Source organism: Schistocerca americana, chromosome 1 (assembly GCF_021461395.2).
Source record: "Schistocerca americana isolate TAMUIC-IGC-003095 chromosome 1, iqSchAmer2.1, whole genome shotgun sequence".
In the NCBI taxonomy this organism is placed as follows: domain Eukaryota; kingdom Metazoa; phylum Arthropoda; class Insecta; order Orthoptera; family Acrididae; genus Schistocerca; species Schistocerca americana.
Window position 1 is genome coordinate 239,162,744 of NC_060119.1, and position 14,366 is coordinate 239,177,109.

At 46.4% G+C, this 14,366-nt stretch overlaps 1 protein-coding gene and 1 pseudogene across 1 annotated transcript in view; both read right to left on the bottom strand.

Annotated features, from left to right (window-relative positions):
• The window catches only part of LOC124622516 (zinc finger protein 236), an 846,219-nt gene that overhangs the window by 446,898 nt on the left and 384,955 nt on the right, over positions 1–14,366 (bottom strand). The window contains exon 3 of the mRNA XM_047148276.1: positions 9,748–10,002. Coding sequence (XP_047004232.1) covers positions 9,748–9,990 — 243 coding nt within the window. The 5' untranslated portion in view covers positions 9,991–10,002. The remainder of the gene's footprint in view (positions 1–9,747; positions 10,003–14,366) is intronic.
• LOC124556810 lies at positions 13,954–14,071 on the bottom strand (annotated as a pseudogene).

Sequence of the window (14,366 nt, forward strand, 5' to 3'; positions counted from 1 at the left end):
TCCTGAGACTGGTTTGATGCAGCTCTCCATGCTACTCTATCCTGTGCAAGCTTCATCATCTCCTAGTACCAACTGCAACCTACATCCTTCTGAATCTCCTTAGTGTATTCATCTCTTGGTCTCCCTCTACGATTTTTACCCTCCACGCTGCCCTCCAATACTAAATTTGTGATCCCTTGATGCCTCAGAATATGCCCTACCAACCGATCCCTTCTTCTAGTCAAGTTGTGCCACAAGCTCCTCTTCTCCCCAGTTCTATTCAATACGATCTATTCAATATGATCTACCCATCTCATCTTCAGCATTCTTCTGTATCACCACATTTCGAAAACTTCTATTCTCTTTTTGTCTAAACTATTTATCGTCCACGTTTCACTTCCATACATGGCTACACTCCATACAAATACTTTCAGAAACGACTTCCTGACATTTAAATCTATACTAGATGTTAACAAATTTTTCTTCTTAAGAAACGCTTTCCTTGCCATTGCCAGTCTACATTTTATATCCTCTCTGCTTCGACCATCATCAGTTATTTGGCTCCCCAAATAGCAAAACTCCTTTACTACTTTAAGTGTCTCATTTCCTAATCTAATTCCCTCAGCATCACCCGATTTAATTTGACTACATTCCATTATCCTCGTTTTGCTTTTGTTGATGTTGATCTTATATCCTCCTTTCAAGACACTGTCCGTTCCGTTCAACTGCTCTTCCAAGTCCTTTGCTGTCTCTGACAGAATTACAATGACATCGGCAAACCTCAAAGTTTTTATTTCTTCTCCATGGATTTTAATTCCTACTCCGAACTTTTCTTTTCTTTCCTTTACTGCTTGCTCAATATACAGATTGAATAACATCGGGGATAGGCTGCACCCCTGTCTCACTCCCTTCCCTACCACCGCTTCCCTTTCATACCCCTCGACTCTAATAACTGCCATCTGCTTTCTGTACAAATTGTAAATAGCCTTTCGCTCCCTGTATTTTACCCCTGCCACCTTCAGAATTTGAAAGAGAGTATTCCAATCAACATTGTCAAAAGCTTTCTCTAAGTCTACAAATGCTAGAAACGTAGGTTTTCCCTTCCTTAATCTTTCTTCTAAGATAAGTTCTCTATATACATCAATGAATTGGCGGACAGGGTGGGCATCAATTTGCGGTTGTTTGTAGCTGTGGTGTACGGTAAGGCGTGTAAGTTGAGTGACTGTAGGAAGATACAAGACGATTTAGACAAAATTTCTAGTTGGTGTTATGAATAGCAGCTAGGTCTAAATGTAGAAAAATGTTAGTTGATGCTGATGTAGCGTTGGATTTAGTATATTGAGAAAATTTAGAGAACCGGTATTTGAAGCTGACTGCCGAAAGAGTTTACTGCGACCAACATACATTGCGCGTGGGGAGCATGAAGGTAAGATATGAGAAATTAGGACTCATACGGAGGCAGACAGACAACCATTTTTCCCTCCCTCTCCTTGTGAGTGGAACAGGAAAAGAAATGACTAGTAGTGGTACAGGGTACCTTCCACCAAGCACGGTACGGCGGCTTGCGGAGTATCTATATAGATATAGATGTAGATGCCTGCGTTGGAGCCACATATTGCTCCGTATGACTTTTTTCTGTTCCTGAAATTGAAATCTACACTGAAATAAACTAGTAGTGAGCAACTTGAGGCCGTGAAAGTAAAAGCGACGGACGCCATAAACATGCTTTCAGAAGGTAACTTCTAACACTGCTCTGAGCACTAGAAAATTCGCCGGCCGGAGTGGCCGTGCGGTCCTAGGCGCTTGAGCCTGGAACCGCGTGACCGCTACGGTCGCAGGTTCGAATCCTGCCTCGGGCATGGATGTGTGTGATGTCCATAGGTTAGTTAGGTTTAAGTAGTTCTAAGTTCTAGGGGACTGATGACCACAGATGTTAAGTGCTCAGAACCATTTGAACTATTTGAACTAGAAAATTCGCATGGAGCGTGTAAGGATCGTGGAGAAGAGTATTTTGAAGGGGATAAAGGACCACTTGTGAAGCAGAAAACAATAAAGAACGTATCACCGATGCGATTATTTTTGTAGTCAAACCTCGTTCTTTCTTACCGTATTGCTTGAAAACAGCGTTCACTTCGGCTCCTAAGCAGAGACGACGTATCTGCTTACTCAATTACGTAATATAAAGAAATTGTAAAGCAGAGATTGGTTCCCGAAATCTAAGGTGCTCCTTGCATATCTTTATCATTTATCTGTTAAAACAATGAGAGGCTATTGTACTACTTCTGCCTTGACTGGTGTCAGTTGTCTCTCCGTCTTCGTTTTGGATATTGTAAGTGTTGCTCATGTAAAAAGTTCTTTCGAACAATTATTTAGTTAAATTTCTTAGCAATGCTTTATTTAACATAAATGTTTGAAGCATTTATTTTTCGTATGATTTTATCTTGCAATGCTAAGCTACTATTTCATAGGACGCCGTTTTCAAAAGGATTGCGACAGCCATTCTTCAGTGTCGAAACGATTTCAGTCTCATCCTTGCCTTTTTCATTAATTATTCACTCACTAAAGAAAGAACCTATCTATGTGTAAGCCGAAGTCCGATCATATTAACTTCGTTTTTACACTCCCATGATGTAAGAACTTCATGAATGTCTCGCGGTCAAAAGCTCACTGAACAGTGTCGCGAGATACCTGTCACGCATTGCCATAACATTCAGCGACAGGAGAAAATTTAATTACTTAACACTCAAATACGTTTTCTCATTAGTTTGGTCCCTTAGAAATTCACACACGCACTTTTTCTCATTGCAGCATTTACTCAGATAATAGGAAACAGTCCCATCGCTGTTGGAACGGGCTTTCGTGACGCAGAAAAATACACTCCTGGAAATGGAAAAAAGAACACATTGACACCGGTGTGTCAGACCCACCATACTTGCTCCGGACACTGCGAGAGGGCTGTACAAGCAATGATCACACGCACGGCGCAGTGGACACACCAGGAACCGCGGTGTTGGCCGTCGAATGGCGCTAGCTGCGCAGCATTTGCGCACCGCCGCCGTCAGTGTCAGCCAGTTTGCCGTGGCATACGGAGCTTCATCGCAGTCTTTAACACTGGTAGCATGCCGCGACAGCGTGGACGTGAACTGTATGTGCAGTTGACGGACTTTGAGCGAGGGCGTATAGTGGGCATGCGGGAGGCCGGGTGGACGTACCGCCGAATTGCTCAACACGTGGGGCGTGAGGTCTCCACAGTACATCGATGTTGTCGTCAGTGGTCGGCGGAAGGTGCACGTGCCCGTCGACCTGGGTCCGGACCGCAGCGACGCACGGATGCACGCCAAGACCGTAGGATCCTACGCAGTGCCGTAGGGGACCGCACCGCCACTTCCCAGCAAATTAGGGACACTGTTGCTCCTGGGGTATCGGCGAGGACCATTCGCAACCGTCTCCACGAAGCTGGGCTACGGTCCCGCACACCGTTAGGCCGTCTTCCGCTCATGCCCCAACATCGTGCAGCCCGCCTCCAGTGGTGTCGCGACATGCGTGAATGGAGGGACGAATGGAGACGTGTCGTCTTCAGCGATGAGAGTCGCTTCTGCCTTGGTGCCAATGATGGTCGTATGCGTGTTTGGCGCCGTGCAGGTGAGCGCCACAATCAGGACTGCATACGACCGAGGCACACAGGGCCAACACCCGGCATCATGGTGTGGGGAGCGTTCTCCTACACTGGCCGTACACCACTGGTGATCGTCGAGGGGACACTGAATAGTGCACGGTACATCCAAACCGTCATCGGACCCATCGTTCTACCATTCCTAGACCGGCAAGGGAACTTGCTGTTCCAACAGGACAATGCACGTCCGCATGTATCCCGTGCCACCCAACGTGCTCTAGAAGGTGTGAGTCAACTACCCTGGCCAGCAAGATCTCCGGACCTGTCCCCCATTGAGCATGTTTGGGACTGGATGAAGCGTCGTCTCACGCGGTCTGCACGTCCAGCACGAACGCTGGTCCAACTGAGGCGCCAGGTGGAAATGGCATGGCAAGCCGTTCCACAGGACTACATCCAGCATCTCTACGATCGTCTCCATGGGAGAATAGCAGCCTGCATTGCTGCAAAAGGTGGATATACACTGTACTAGTGCCGACATTGTGCATGCTCTGTTGCCTATGTCTATGTGCCTGTGGTTCTGTCAGTGTGATCATGTGATGTATCTGACCCCAGGAATGTGTCAATAAAGTTTCCCCTTCCTGGGACAATGAATTCACGGTGTTCTTATTTCAATTTCCAGGAGTGTACAATGCCGGAGAAAACGTACTACACCTGGAAACACGACGTCGATTTTGATCCGATGACGGCGTATGTCACCTGGGCTATAGAAGATCTACTGATAAATTGCTTTAACATCGTCCGCCAAGAGACAGCGTAGTGGCATAGGTACCAGAGCGTCACCGGTGTCTACCCTTTAATATGGAAGGCTCACAGCCAGAAGGCTTAGTGTGGCGCAAACGTGTGAAGCAAGCAGGCAACTATGCCACAGAGACGCAACGTGCTTCCTGCAGCCAACTGAGCGAGTTTGAAAGGGGTCAAATTGTGGCCTGGGAGCGGCGGGGTCCCGGCGGAGGTTCGAGTCCTCCCTCGGGCATGGGTGTGTGTGTTTGTCCTTAGGATAATTTAGGTTAAGTAGTGTGTAAGCTTAGGGACTGATGACCTTAGCAGTTAAGTCCCATAAGATTCCACACACATTTGAGCATTCTTTTGGAGCGGCGGGATGCTCCTTTCAGAGAACTGCCACACAAGCTGAACCCGCTGGGTCAGTTTTGCAACGATGCTCGTGTCAGTGGTCATGTTATCTTCCTTTCATCCGCAGACGCGGTTCTGAAAGTCCACGCAGCACAGACGCCCGCCAGGATAGTCGTGTTGTAAGGACACCAGTGGCAGGTCGTACGGGCAGCACAGCACAGAAAGGCGGCTTGTGGGCCCAGACGCCGGCCGGAGTGGTAGAGCGGTTCTAGGCGCTACGGTCTGGAGCCGCGCGACCGCTACGGTCGCTGGTTCGAATCCTGCCTCGGGCATGGGTGTGTGTGATGTCCTTAGGTTAGTTAGGTTTAAGTAGTTCTATGTTCTAGGGGACTGATGACCTCAGCAGTTAAGTCCCATAGTGCTCAGAGCCATTTGAACCATTTTTGGGCCCAGACGTGTCAACATGTACTGTTGCGAATACGTTATTAGATGTGGCGCAACGAGCAGGCACAGCGTCGACGACCACGACTCGAGTGGTGCCGTCAGAGGATCACTTGGAAGATGGAATGGCACGCCTTGATCATCAGCAATGAAAGTAGAATCTGTCTCTCCGCAAGCGATGGTCGTTTGTGCGTGCCACGTAGACCTGGTGAGCGCTGTGTCATTGAGTGCATCCGTGCAAGACACAGTGGCCCCCCCGCCAGGCCTTATAGTCTGGGATGCGGTAACCTACAACTGTCGTTCTGTTTGGTGTTTCTGGAGGGGACAGTAACTAGGGCTCCGTACGTACAGAAGGTTGTTGGACCTGTTCTTTTGCCGTTGTTGCTACGGGAAGGTGATGTGTTACAGGATACTGCTCCGCCAAACTGCCCGTGAAACTCAACGTGCTCTGCAAGACGTACGGCAACTTCTCTGGCCGACATGATCTTCGGACTTGTCTCTAATGGAGAATTTGATGGAACGATAAGTGACTCGTGCGACTCGTCAACCAAGCACTCTTACAGAACTACGTGAACAGATCGAACATATCCCAGCACAAATTTCGTCATTTATACGATCGACTGGATGCCAGAGTCAGCGACTGCTTTGAAGCCTATGGACGCTACACCACGCAGTAATATGTGTGTTTCAGTATGGGTCGATAACTGGTATCTCGGAACCGCTAGTACTATTGGTCTGGAAATGTAATCATAACTTGTGCTCCATATGCACTGTTGCAACAATGAATCTTGAGTGAATCGGAAACCTCTAAAATAGTGTAATAATTTTTTTCCAGCAGTGTATGTACGGGAAACCCCTAAATTTCTCCCATCTATAAATGTCGCACGCTTGAAGGATTATCCTATGATGCAATTTTCTCTAAGCTGAAAGCACATTTCAGACTGAGCTATCCAAGCACGCCTCACGACCCGCCCTTACAGCTTCACTTGCACCAGTACCTCTCACCTGCCTTCCGAATCACACAGAAGGTAGCCTGTATATATTGCGGGACTACCACTCGTGGAAGCAAAGGCAAAGAGGAGAATTAGCTTAGCCACAGCCTAAGCGATTGCTTCCAAAATGTTTCACTCTGCAACGGTGAGTGCGCCGTTCCAAATCCGCGCGGACTCCACTGCATATTGAAACATTCATTCTGAAAACTACAACAAGTCACCGATGACAGTGTCACTAAAGCAGAATTATTAAACACGGTTTACCGAAACTCCTTCACCAGAGAAGACGAAGTAAATATTCCTGAATTCCGATCAAGAACAACTCCAAAAATGAGAAACATAGAAGTAGATATCCTCGGAGTAACGATGCAGCTTAAATCACTTAACAGAGGCAAGCCTCCGGTCCAGATTGTATACCAGTCAGGTCCCTCTCAGAGTATGCTGATAAAATAGCTCCATATTTAGCAATTATATACAACCACTCGCTAACAAAAAGATCCGTACCTAAAGACTGGAAAATTACTCAAGTCACACCAATACCCAAAAAGGGAAGTAGGAGTAATCCGCTGAATTACAGGCCTGTATCACTAACGTCGATTTGCAGTAGGGTTTTCGAACATATAATATATTCGAACATTATGAAGTACCTCAAAGAAAACGATTTATTGACATAGTCAGCACGGTTTCAGAGAATATCGTTCTTGTGAAACACAACTAGGTCTTTGTACTCATGAAGTAATGAGTGCTATCGACAGGGGATGTCAAATTGATTCCATATTTTTAGATTTCCAGAAGGCTTTCGACACCGTTCCTCACAAGCGTCTTCTAACCAAACTGCGTGCCTACGGAGTATCGCCTCAGTTGTGCGTCTGAATTCGTGATTTCGTGTAAGAAAGGTCACACTTCGTAGTAATAGACGGAAAGTCATCCAGTAAAACAGAAGTAATATCCGGCGTTCCCCAACGAAGTGTTATAGGCCCTCCATTGTTACTGATCTATATTAACTATATAGGAGACAATCTGAATAGCTGTCTAAGATTGTTTGCAGATTATGCTGTCATTTACAGTCTTGTAAAGTCATCAGATGATCCAAACGACTTGCAAAATGATTTTGATAAGATATCTGTATGGAGCGAAAAATGGCAATTGACCCTGAATAAGCAAAACTGTAGAATTATTCACATGAGTACTAAAAGAAATCAGCTAAATTTCGATTACGCGATAAGTCACACAAATCTGAAAGCTGTAAATTCAACTAAATACTTAGGGATTACAATTACAAATAACCTACATTGGAACGATAACACAGATAATATTCTGGGTAGAGCAAACCAAAGACTGCGATTCACTGGCAGAACACATAGAAGGTGCAACAAGTCTACCAAAGAGACTGCTTACACTACGCTTGTCCGCCCTATTCTGGAGTATTGCTGTGCGGTGTGGGATCCGCATCAGGTGGGGCTAACGGATGACATCGAAAAAGTACAAAGAAGGGGAGCTCATTTTGTATTATCGCGAAATAGGGGAGATAGTGTCACAGACATGATACGTGAATTGGAGTGGCAGTCATTAAAACAAAGGTGTTTTTGGTTGTGACGGGATCTTCTCACGAAATTTCAATCACCAGTTTTCTCCTCCGACTGCAAAAACATTCTGTTGCCACTCACCTACTTAGGGAGAAATGATCATCACGATAAAATAGGAGAAATCAGGGCTCGCACAGAAAAATTTAAGTGCTCGTTTTTCCTGCGTGCCGTTCGAGAGTGGAACAGTAGAGAGACAGCTTGAAGGTGGTTCATTGAACCCACTGCCAGGTACTTTATTCTGAATAGCAGAGTAATCACGTAGATGTAGATGTTCAACAACTGCAGTCTTTGCTCTCAACTGACATGCATTCAACGGTAGCGGGAGCTGAAATTTTAAATTTAGCATTTGTGAAATCTTTCACGCAGGAGGATAGTACAAACATACCGCCGTTTGAGTCTCGTACAGATTCCCGTATGGAGGACATAGTGATAGACACCCATGGGGTTGTGAAGCAGCTGAATGGGTTGAAAATAAATAAATCGCCAGGTCCTGTTGGGATTCCAATTCAGTTTTACAGAGAGTACTTTACTGCATTGGCTCCTTAGTTAGCTTGCATTTATCGCGAATCTCTTGCCCAACGTAAAGTCCCGAGCGACTGGAAAAAAGCGCAGGTGACGCCTGTATATAAGAAGGGCAGAAGGACAGATCCTCAAAATTACAGACCAGTATCCTTAACATCGGTTTGTTGCAGGATTCTCGAACATATTCTCAGTTCGAATATAATGAATTTCCTTGAGACAGAGAAGTTGCTGTCCATGCATCAGCACGGCTTTAGAAAGCATCGCTCCTGCGAAACGCAACTCTCCCTTTTTTCACATGATATCTTGCGAACCATATTCCTTGACTTCCGGAAAGCGTTTGAATCGGTGCCCCACTGCAGACTCCTAACTAAGGTACGAGCATAGGTGAGTGGCTCGAAGACTTCTTAAGTAATAGAACCCAGTACGTTGTCCTCGATGGTGAGTGTTCATCGGAGGTGAGGGTATCATCTGGAGTGCCCCAGGGAAGTGTGGTAGGTCCGCTGTTGTTTTCTATCTACATAAATGATCTTTTGGATAGGGTGGATAGTAATGTGCAGCTGTTTGCTGATGATGCTGTGGTGTACGGGAAGGTGTCGTCGTTGAGTGACTGTAGGAGGATACAAGATGATTTGGATAGGATTTGTCATTGGTGTAAAGAATCGCAGCTAACTATAAATACAGATAAATGTAAATTAAAGCAGGTGAATAGGAAAAAGAATCCCGTAATGTTTGAATACTGCATTAGTAGTGTAGCACTTGACACAGTCGCGTCGATTAAATATTTGGGCGTAACATTGCAGAGCGATATGAGGTGGGACAAGCATGTAATGGCAGTTGTGGGGAAGGCGGATAGTCGTCTTCGGTTCATTGGCAGAATTTTGGGAAGATGTGGTTCATCTGTAAAGGAGACCGCTTATAAAACACCAATACGACCTATTCTTGAGTAGTGCTCGAGCGTTTGGGATCCCTATCAGGTCGGATTGATGGAGGACATAGAAGCAATTCAGAGGCGGGTTGCTAGATTTGTTACTGGTAGGTTTGATCATCACGCGAGTGTTACGGAAATGCTTCAGGAACTCGGGTGGGAGTCTCTAGAGGAAAGGAGGCGTTCTTTTCGTGAATCACTACTGAGGAAATTTAGAGAACCAGCATTTGAGGCTGACTGCAGTACAATTTTACTGCCGCCAACTTACATTTCGCAGAAAGACCACAAAGATAGGATAAGATAAGAGAGATTAGGGCTCGTACAGAGGCATATAGGCAGTCACTTTTCCCTCGTTTTGTTTGGAGTGGAACAGGGAGAGAAGATGCTAGTTGTGGTACGAGGTACCCTCCGCCACGCTCCGTATGATGGTTTGCGGAGTATGTATGTAGATGTAGATGTAGAATTCCGACGCTTCGAGGAGTGCGTAGTTAACCACTGTTAATGGATTAGAAACAGAGCTAACAGCCCCAGTAGTGGAGGCTACTGGTGGGTGAGTACCTCGTCTGTGTCGCGGCCGGTGCGCTCGTTGCTGGCGGCGGCGGTGCCGGGCGTGGCTGAGGCGGCGGCGGCCTTCTTGGCGGAGCTCTGCAGCTCCAACGAGGAGAAGAAGTCGTCGGCGCGCAGCTCCTGGCCCTGGCGCGGCGGGCAGCCCGCCTTGCGGTGCTGCACGTAGTTGTCCAGCCCCGTGATGGTCGCCCGGCACTTGAGGCACAGGTGCGTGTCGTCGTCCTCCTCCTCCATCCGCGCTGCTCACTGCCAACACAACACCGGCCTCTGCAGTCGCAGTCGCACACTTGGGGGGCATTGTCATTCCATCTAAACTTCCGCGCTTTTTCGCTACACTGAGGTGAAAAATGTCACGCGATAGCAGTATCCACATATTAAGAAGACGGTATTAACGCGTAAATAAGGTGTAAAAGGGCAGTCTACATCTACATCTACATTTATACTCCGCAAGCCATCCAACGGTGTGTGGCGGAGGGCACTTAACGTGCGACTGTCATTACCTCCCTTTCCTGTTCCAGTCGCGTATGGTTCGCGGGAAGAACGACTGCCGGAAAGCCTCCGTGCGCGCTCGAATCTCTCTAATGTTACACTCGTGATCTCCTCGGGGTGTATAAGTAGGGGGAAGCAATATATTCGATACCTCATTCAGAAACGCACCCTCTCGAAACCTGGACAGCAAGCTACACCGCGATTCAGAGCGCCTCTCTTGCAGAGTCTGCCACTTGAGTTTGCTAAACATCTCCGCAACGCTATCACGCTTACCAAATAACCCTGTGACGAAACGCGCCGCTCTTCTTTGGATCTTCTCTATCTCCTCCGTCAACGGATCCCACACTGATGAGCAATACTCAAGTATAGGTCCTACTGACGGAGCTGTCGTTTGTACTCAGGTGGTCATGTGAAAAGGTTTCCGACGGGATTATAGCCGCACGACGGGAATTAACAGAGCTTGATCGCGCATTGGTACTTTTGGAGCTAAACACGTCGGTTACGGCAGCAAACTACCGACATGAGTTCTTTTGCTAACAGATACTTGAAGCTAAAGGCGTCGGATATGGCAGCAAGCGATCAACACGAGTGCCTTTACTGACAGCACGACATCGCCTGTAGCACCTCTCCTCATCTCGTGACCGTATAGGTTGAACCTAGACGACTGGAAAACCGTGGCCTGTTCACATGAGACCCAATATCAGTTGGTAAGAGTTGGTTTAGGCTTGGGGTGTGGCGCAGACCCCCGAAGCCATGGACCCATTTTGTCAACAAGGTGCCGGCCGGCGTGGCCGAGCGGTTCTAGGCGCTACAGTCTGGAACCGCGCGACCGCTACGGACGCAAGTTCGAATCCTGCCTCAGGCATGGATACGTGTGGTGTCCTTAGGTTAGTTTGGTTTAAGTAGTTCTAAGTTCTAAGTTCTAGGGGACTGATGACCACAGCTGTTAAGTCCCATAGTGCTCACAAGGGAACCTCCCCATCGCACCCCCCTCAGATTTAGTTATAAGTTGGCACCACAGGACCACAGCGCTACTGAGGTAGCACTACCCTTAATGTTACATATCGTGAGCATAGACTACTCAGTTTGTATATATTTTGCTTATTTTTTTCATAGTTCCACACAACTTCTTCGTGTTTTCTTGATTGATTTGTGTTCAGTTTTTCAAGGCCTATCCACTGTGCCAACTTATAACTAGATCTGAGGGGGGTGCGATGGAGAGGTTCCCTTGTCAGAGCCATTTGAACAATTTTTGTGTTCCAAAAATGAACAGCATAGAGACAGAAGTGATGACACTTTCTGCAGGACCTGACCATCATTTTGCAGGACAATGCTCAAGCACGTGCAGTGCAGGCTGTTACTGATTTATTTGACTGATGGGGCTGCTAAGTGCCAAGCCACCTACTGCACTCCACTGACTTAAGCCTTCGTAAGTTGAACTCGATTTCTAAGCTGAAGGAAACGCTTCACGGCTTTCGCTTCAAAACTGCTACAAATTCGTCGGGCAATAGACCGTGCCGCTCGAACTGTCAACACAACTGGCACTGCCAAGAGTATCCTACGACTTCCACATCGCTGGCAGCGGGTTATACACAATGCTGGTGACTACCTTGTAGGTCAGTAAAACTTTCAAACACGTATCTATTTTGTACGAACTGTAAATAAATAGTTGCCACTATTAAAGTTCCAGCCCTCGTAGAACGTCCCGCATTTGATAAACAGACCATTAGGTATCTTCTGGACGTCTTGACCGTAAGAGAGGCGCAGTTCCTGGGCATTGCCGTTCAATTACTCTGGATTTAAGGATATCATGGCACTCTTCATAATGATTGTGTCGACTGCCTTGCCGAGAGGACTATTAGAGAGGGCCAGTTATGCCGAACGTCGATCTCATACGGATCTCACATCGACGATACTGAAGGCTGCTTATCAGGCTTGGAACTGTGAATGGCATGTCTCTCAGCACTCTAAGGGCGGCCACCTGGTGGCCATACAATCTAACATCTCTTTTCGACCACGGTTCGCCTCGGCGCAGCTTCGTAGACGTCATGTGACTTTTGTCATTCGCATGAGGCTGGGACATCGGTATTACCCCGCGCACCTATATCGGTTGAAGATTATCAAGTCTGGGCACTGTGCCAAGGACACAACTGCAGTAGCAGGTCTTAACCACATCATATTGGCATGTTTCAAGTACACGACTGCACAATCAGACTTGTATAAGAAATTGGTTGCCAGAGTTCACCCCCTCCTCACCGGTGTTGCTGTTGTACGCTACCATTTTGATAAATATAACTTGCACACAGAGTATTTGAAAGCCACTGGCATCTACATTACATTTATGAGTTGCCGAGTTCTTCATTTTCGCATGGCATCAGCCTTGTTCGTAATCCGGTGCGTAATTTTGTGTTTTAATTTGCGTACAGACCTCTATTTGTTCATTAAATTTTGATTATTGCTCCTTTGTGCACCTTATGTCACTGTTCTACTGGTGCTATTGTACATATCGTTGGTTGTATTGTGTTTGTCAGTTCGGGTTTCTCTTTTATTTTAAATGCGTCTGTCTGCGTGCTACACTTTTGACACTGTTATATGTGTTATTTGCAATTTTGTTCTTTACCTATTGTTGTACTTATTGTATAGCGTTAAGTGTTTGCCCTTTCATGCTTTGTCTTTTACTATAAGAGCATATGCATGTTTGTCATAATGTTGCTGTATACTGCTGTTTGTAATTATGCTCCAGTGTCATTGATATAACTTCCGCTGGCTGTCTGGTGTTTGTCTAACTGCCCCTTTATTTAACTTTAAGAATATGTTCGTATGCTAACGTCGTAATTTTGTACTATTCTGATTTATTCCGATTATGTTTCTTTGGCACATTATAACCGTTATGGGTTGTATGGTCCTTGTAACCCAAAGCCAAAGTAAATAAATAAAAAAATTGAGGCAGCATGATTCAATATTCCTCCAGCGAACTTCCAAAGATTTATGGAGACCCTGCGACGTTGAGTTGCTGCACTACGCCGGGATAAAGGACGTCCGACATGATATTAAGAGGTGTCCTATGATTTCTGTCAGTACAGTGTATAGTGGACTACCAAAAGTATATTGTTAGCCGTTAAAATTGCAATACTAGGACCATAGCAAATGACGAAATTTTGCTTGCGGCTATTGTAAACTCCCTTGCCTTGTCTTTGTCTCTGAATGTTTTAGCTAATCTCAGGAACTGCTGTATACTGATACGGTTTTCATTGATAGATACACCGATTAACATGAAGTTTCTCTCTACGACTACATATTACAAACGAGTCGTCGAGCCGTAAATACTTACAGATAGTAGACAAAAATGTGGAAACGCCACAAACACAATGCATTACCATACTCAATGCGGCATAAAAGACCGTTAGCATTCAAAAAAGCTTCCAGTCATCTCAGAATAGATAAATACAGGTTCTGTACGATTTCCAAAGGAATCTTACACCATAAAAACTAAAACTAAACTCCTCCCGAACAGGCCATGAAGGCCCAAAGGTACTGACCGGACGCCGAGTCATCCTCAACTCATAGTCTTCACTGGATGCGGATACAGAGGGGCATGTGGTCAGCACACCGCTCTCCCGGCCGTATCTCAGTTTCCAAGACTGGAGCCGCAACTTTTCAATCAAGTAGCTCCCCAGTTTGCCTCACAAGGGCTGAGTGCACCCCGCTTGTCAACAGCGCTCGGCAGACCGGATGGTCACCCACCCAAGTGCTAGCCCAGTCCGACAGCGCTTCACTTCGGTGATCTGACGGGAACCGCTGTTACCACTGCGACAAGGCCGTTGGCAATCTTATACCATTCTTCCCGCAAAACAGTGGCACGTTCAAGTAACAATGATGGAGGTGGGCAGAAATCACGCACCCTTCTCTCCAAATTACGCCTGAAAGCACAATAATACTGATGTCTGGCGACTGTGGTGCCCAGGGGAGATGCGACAGTTCATCCTCGTCCTGGACGAAACAAGTTCTATAAACAGGGGTCTTGTCGTCTTGGGGAACAAACATTCTTCCAAGAGATGGACCTGATCAGCAACAATGGTCACATAATCATTGGCAGTAATGCGGCCTTGCAAAGTGCACAA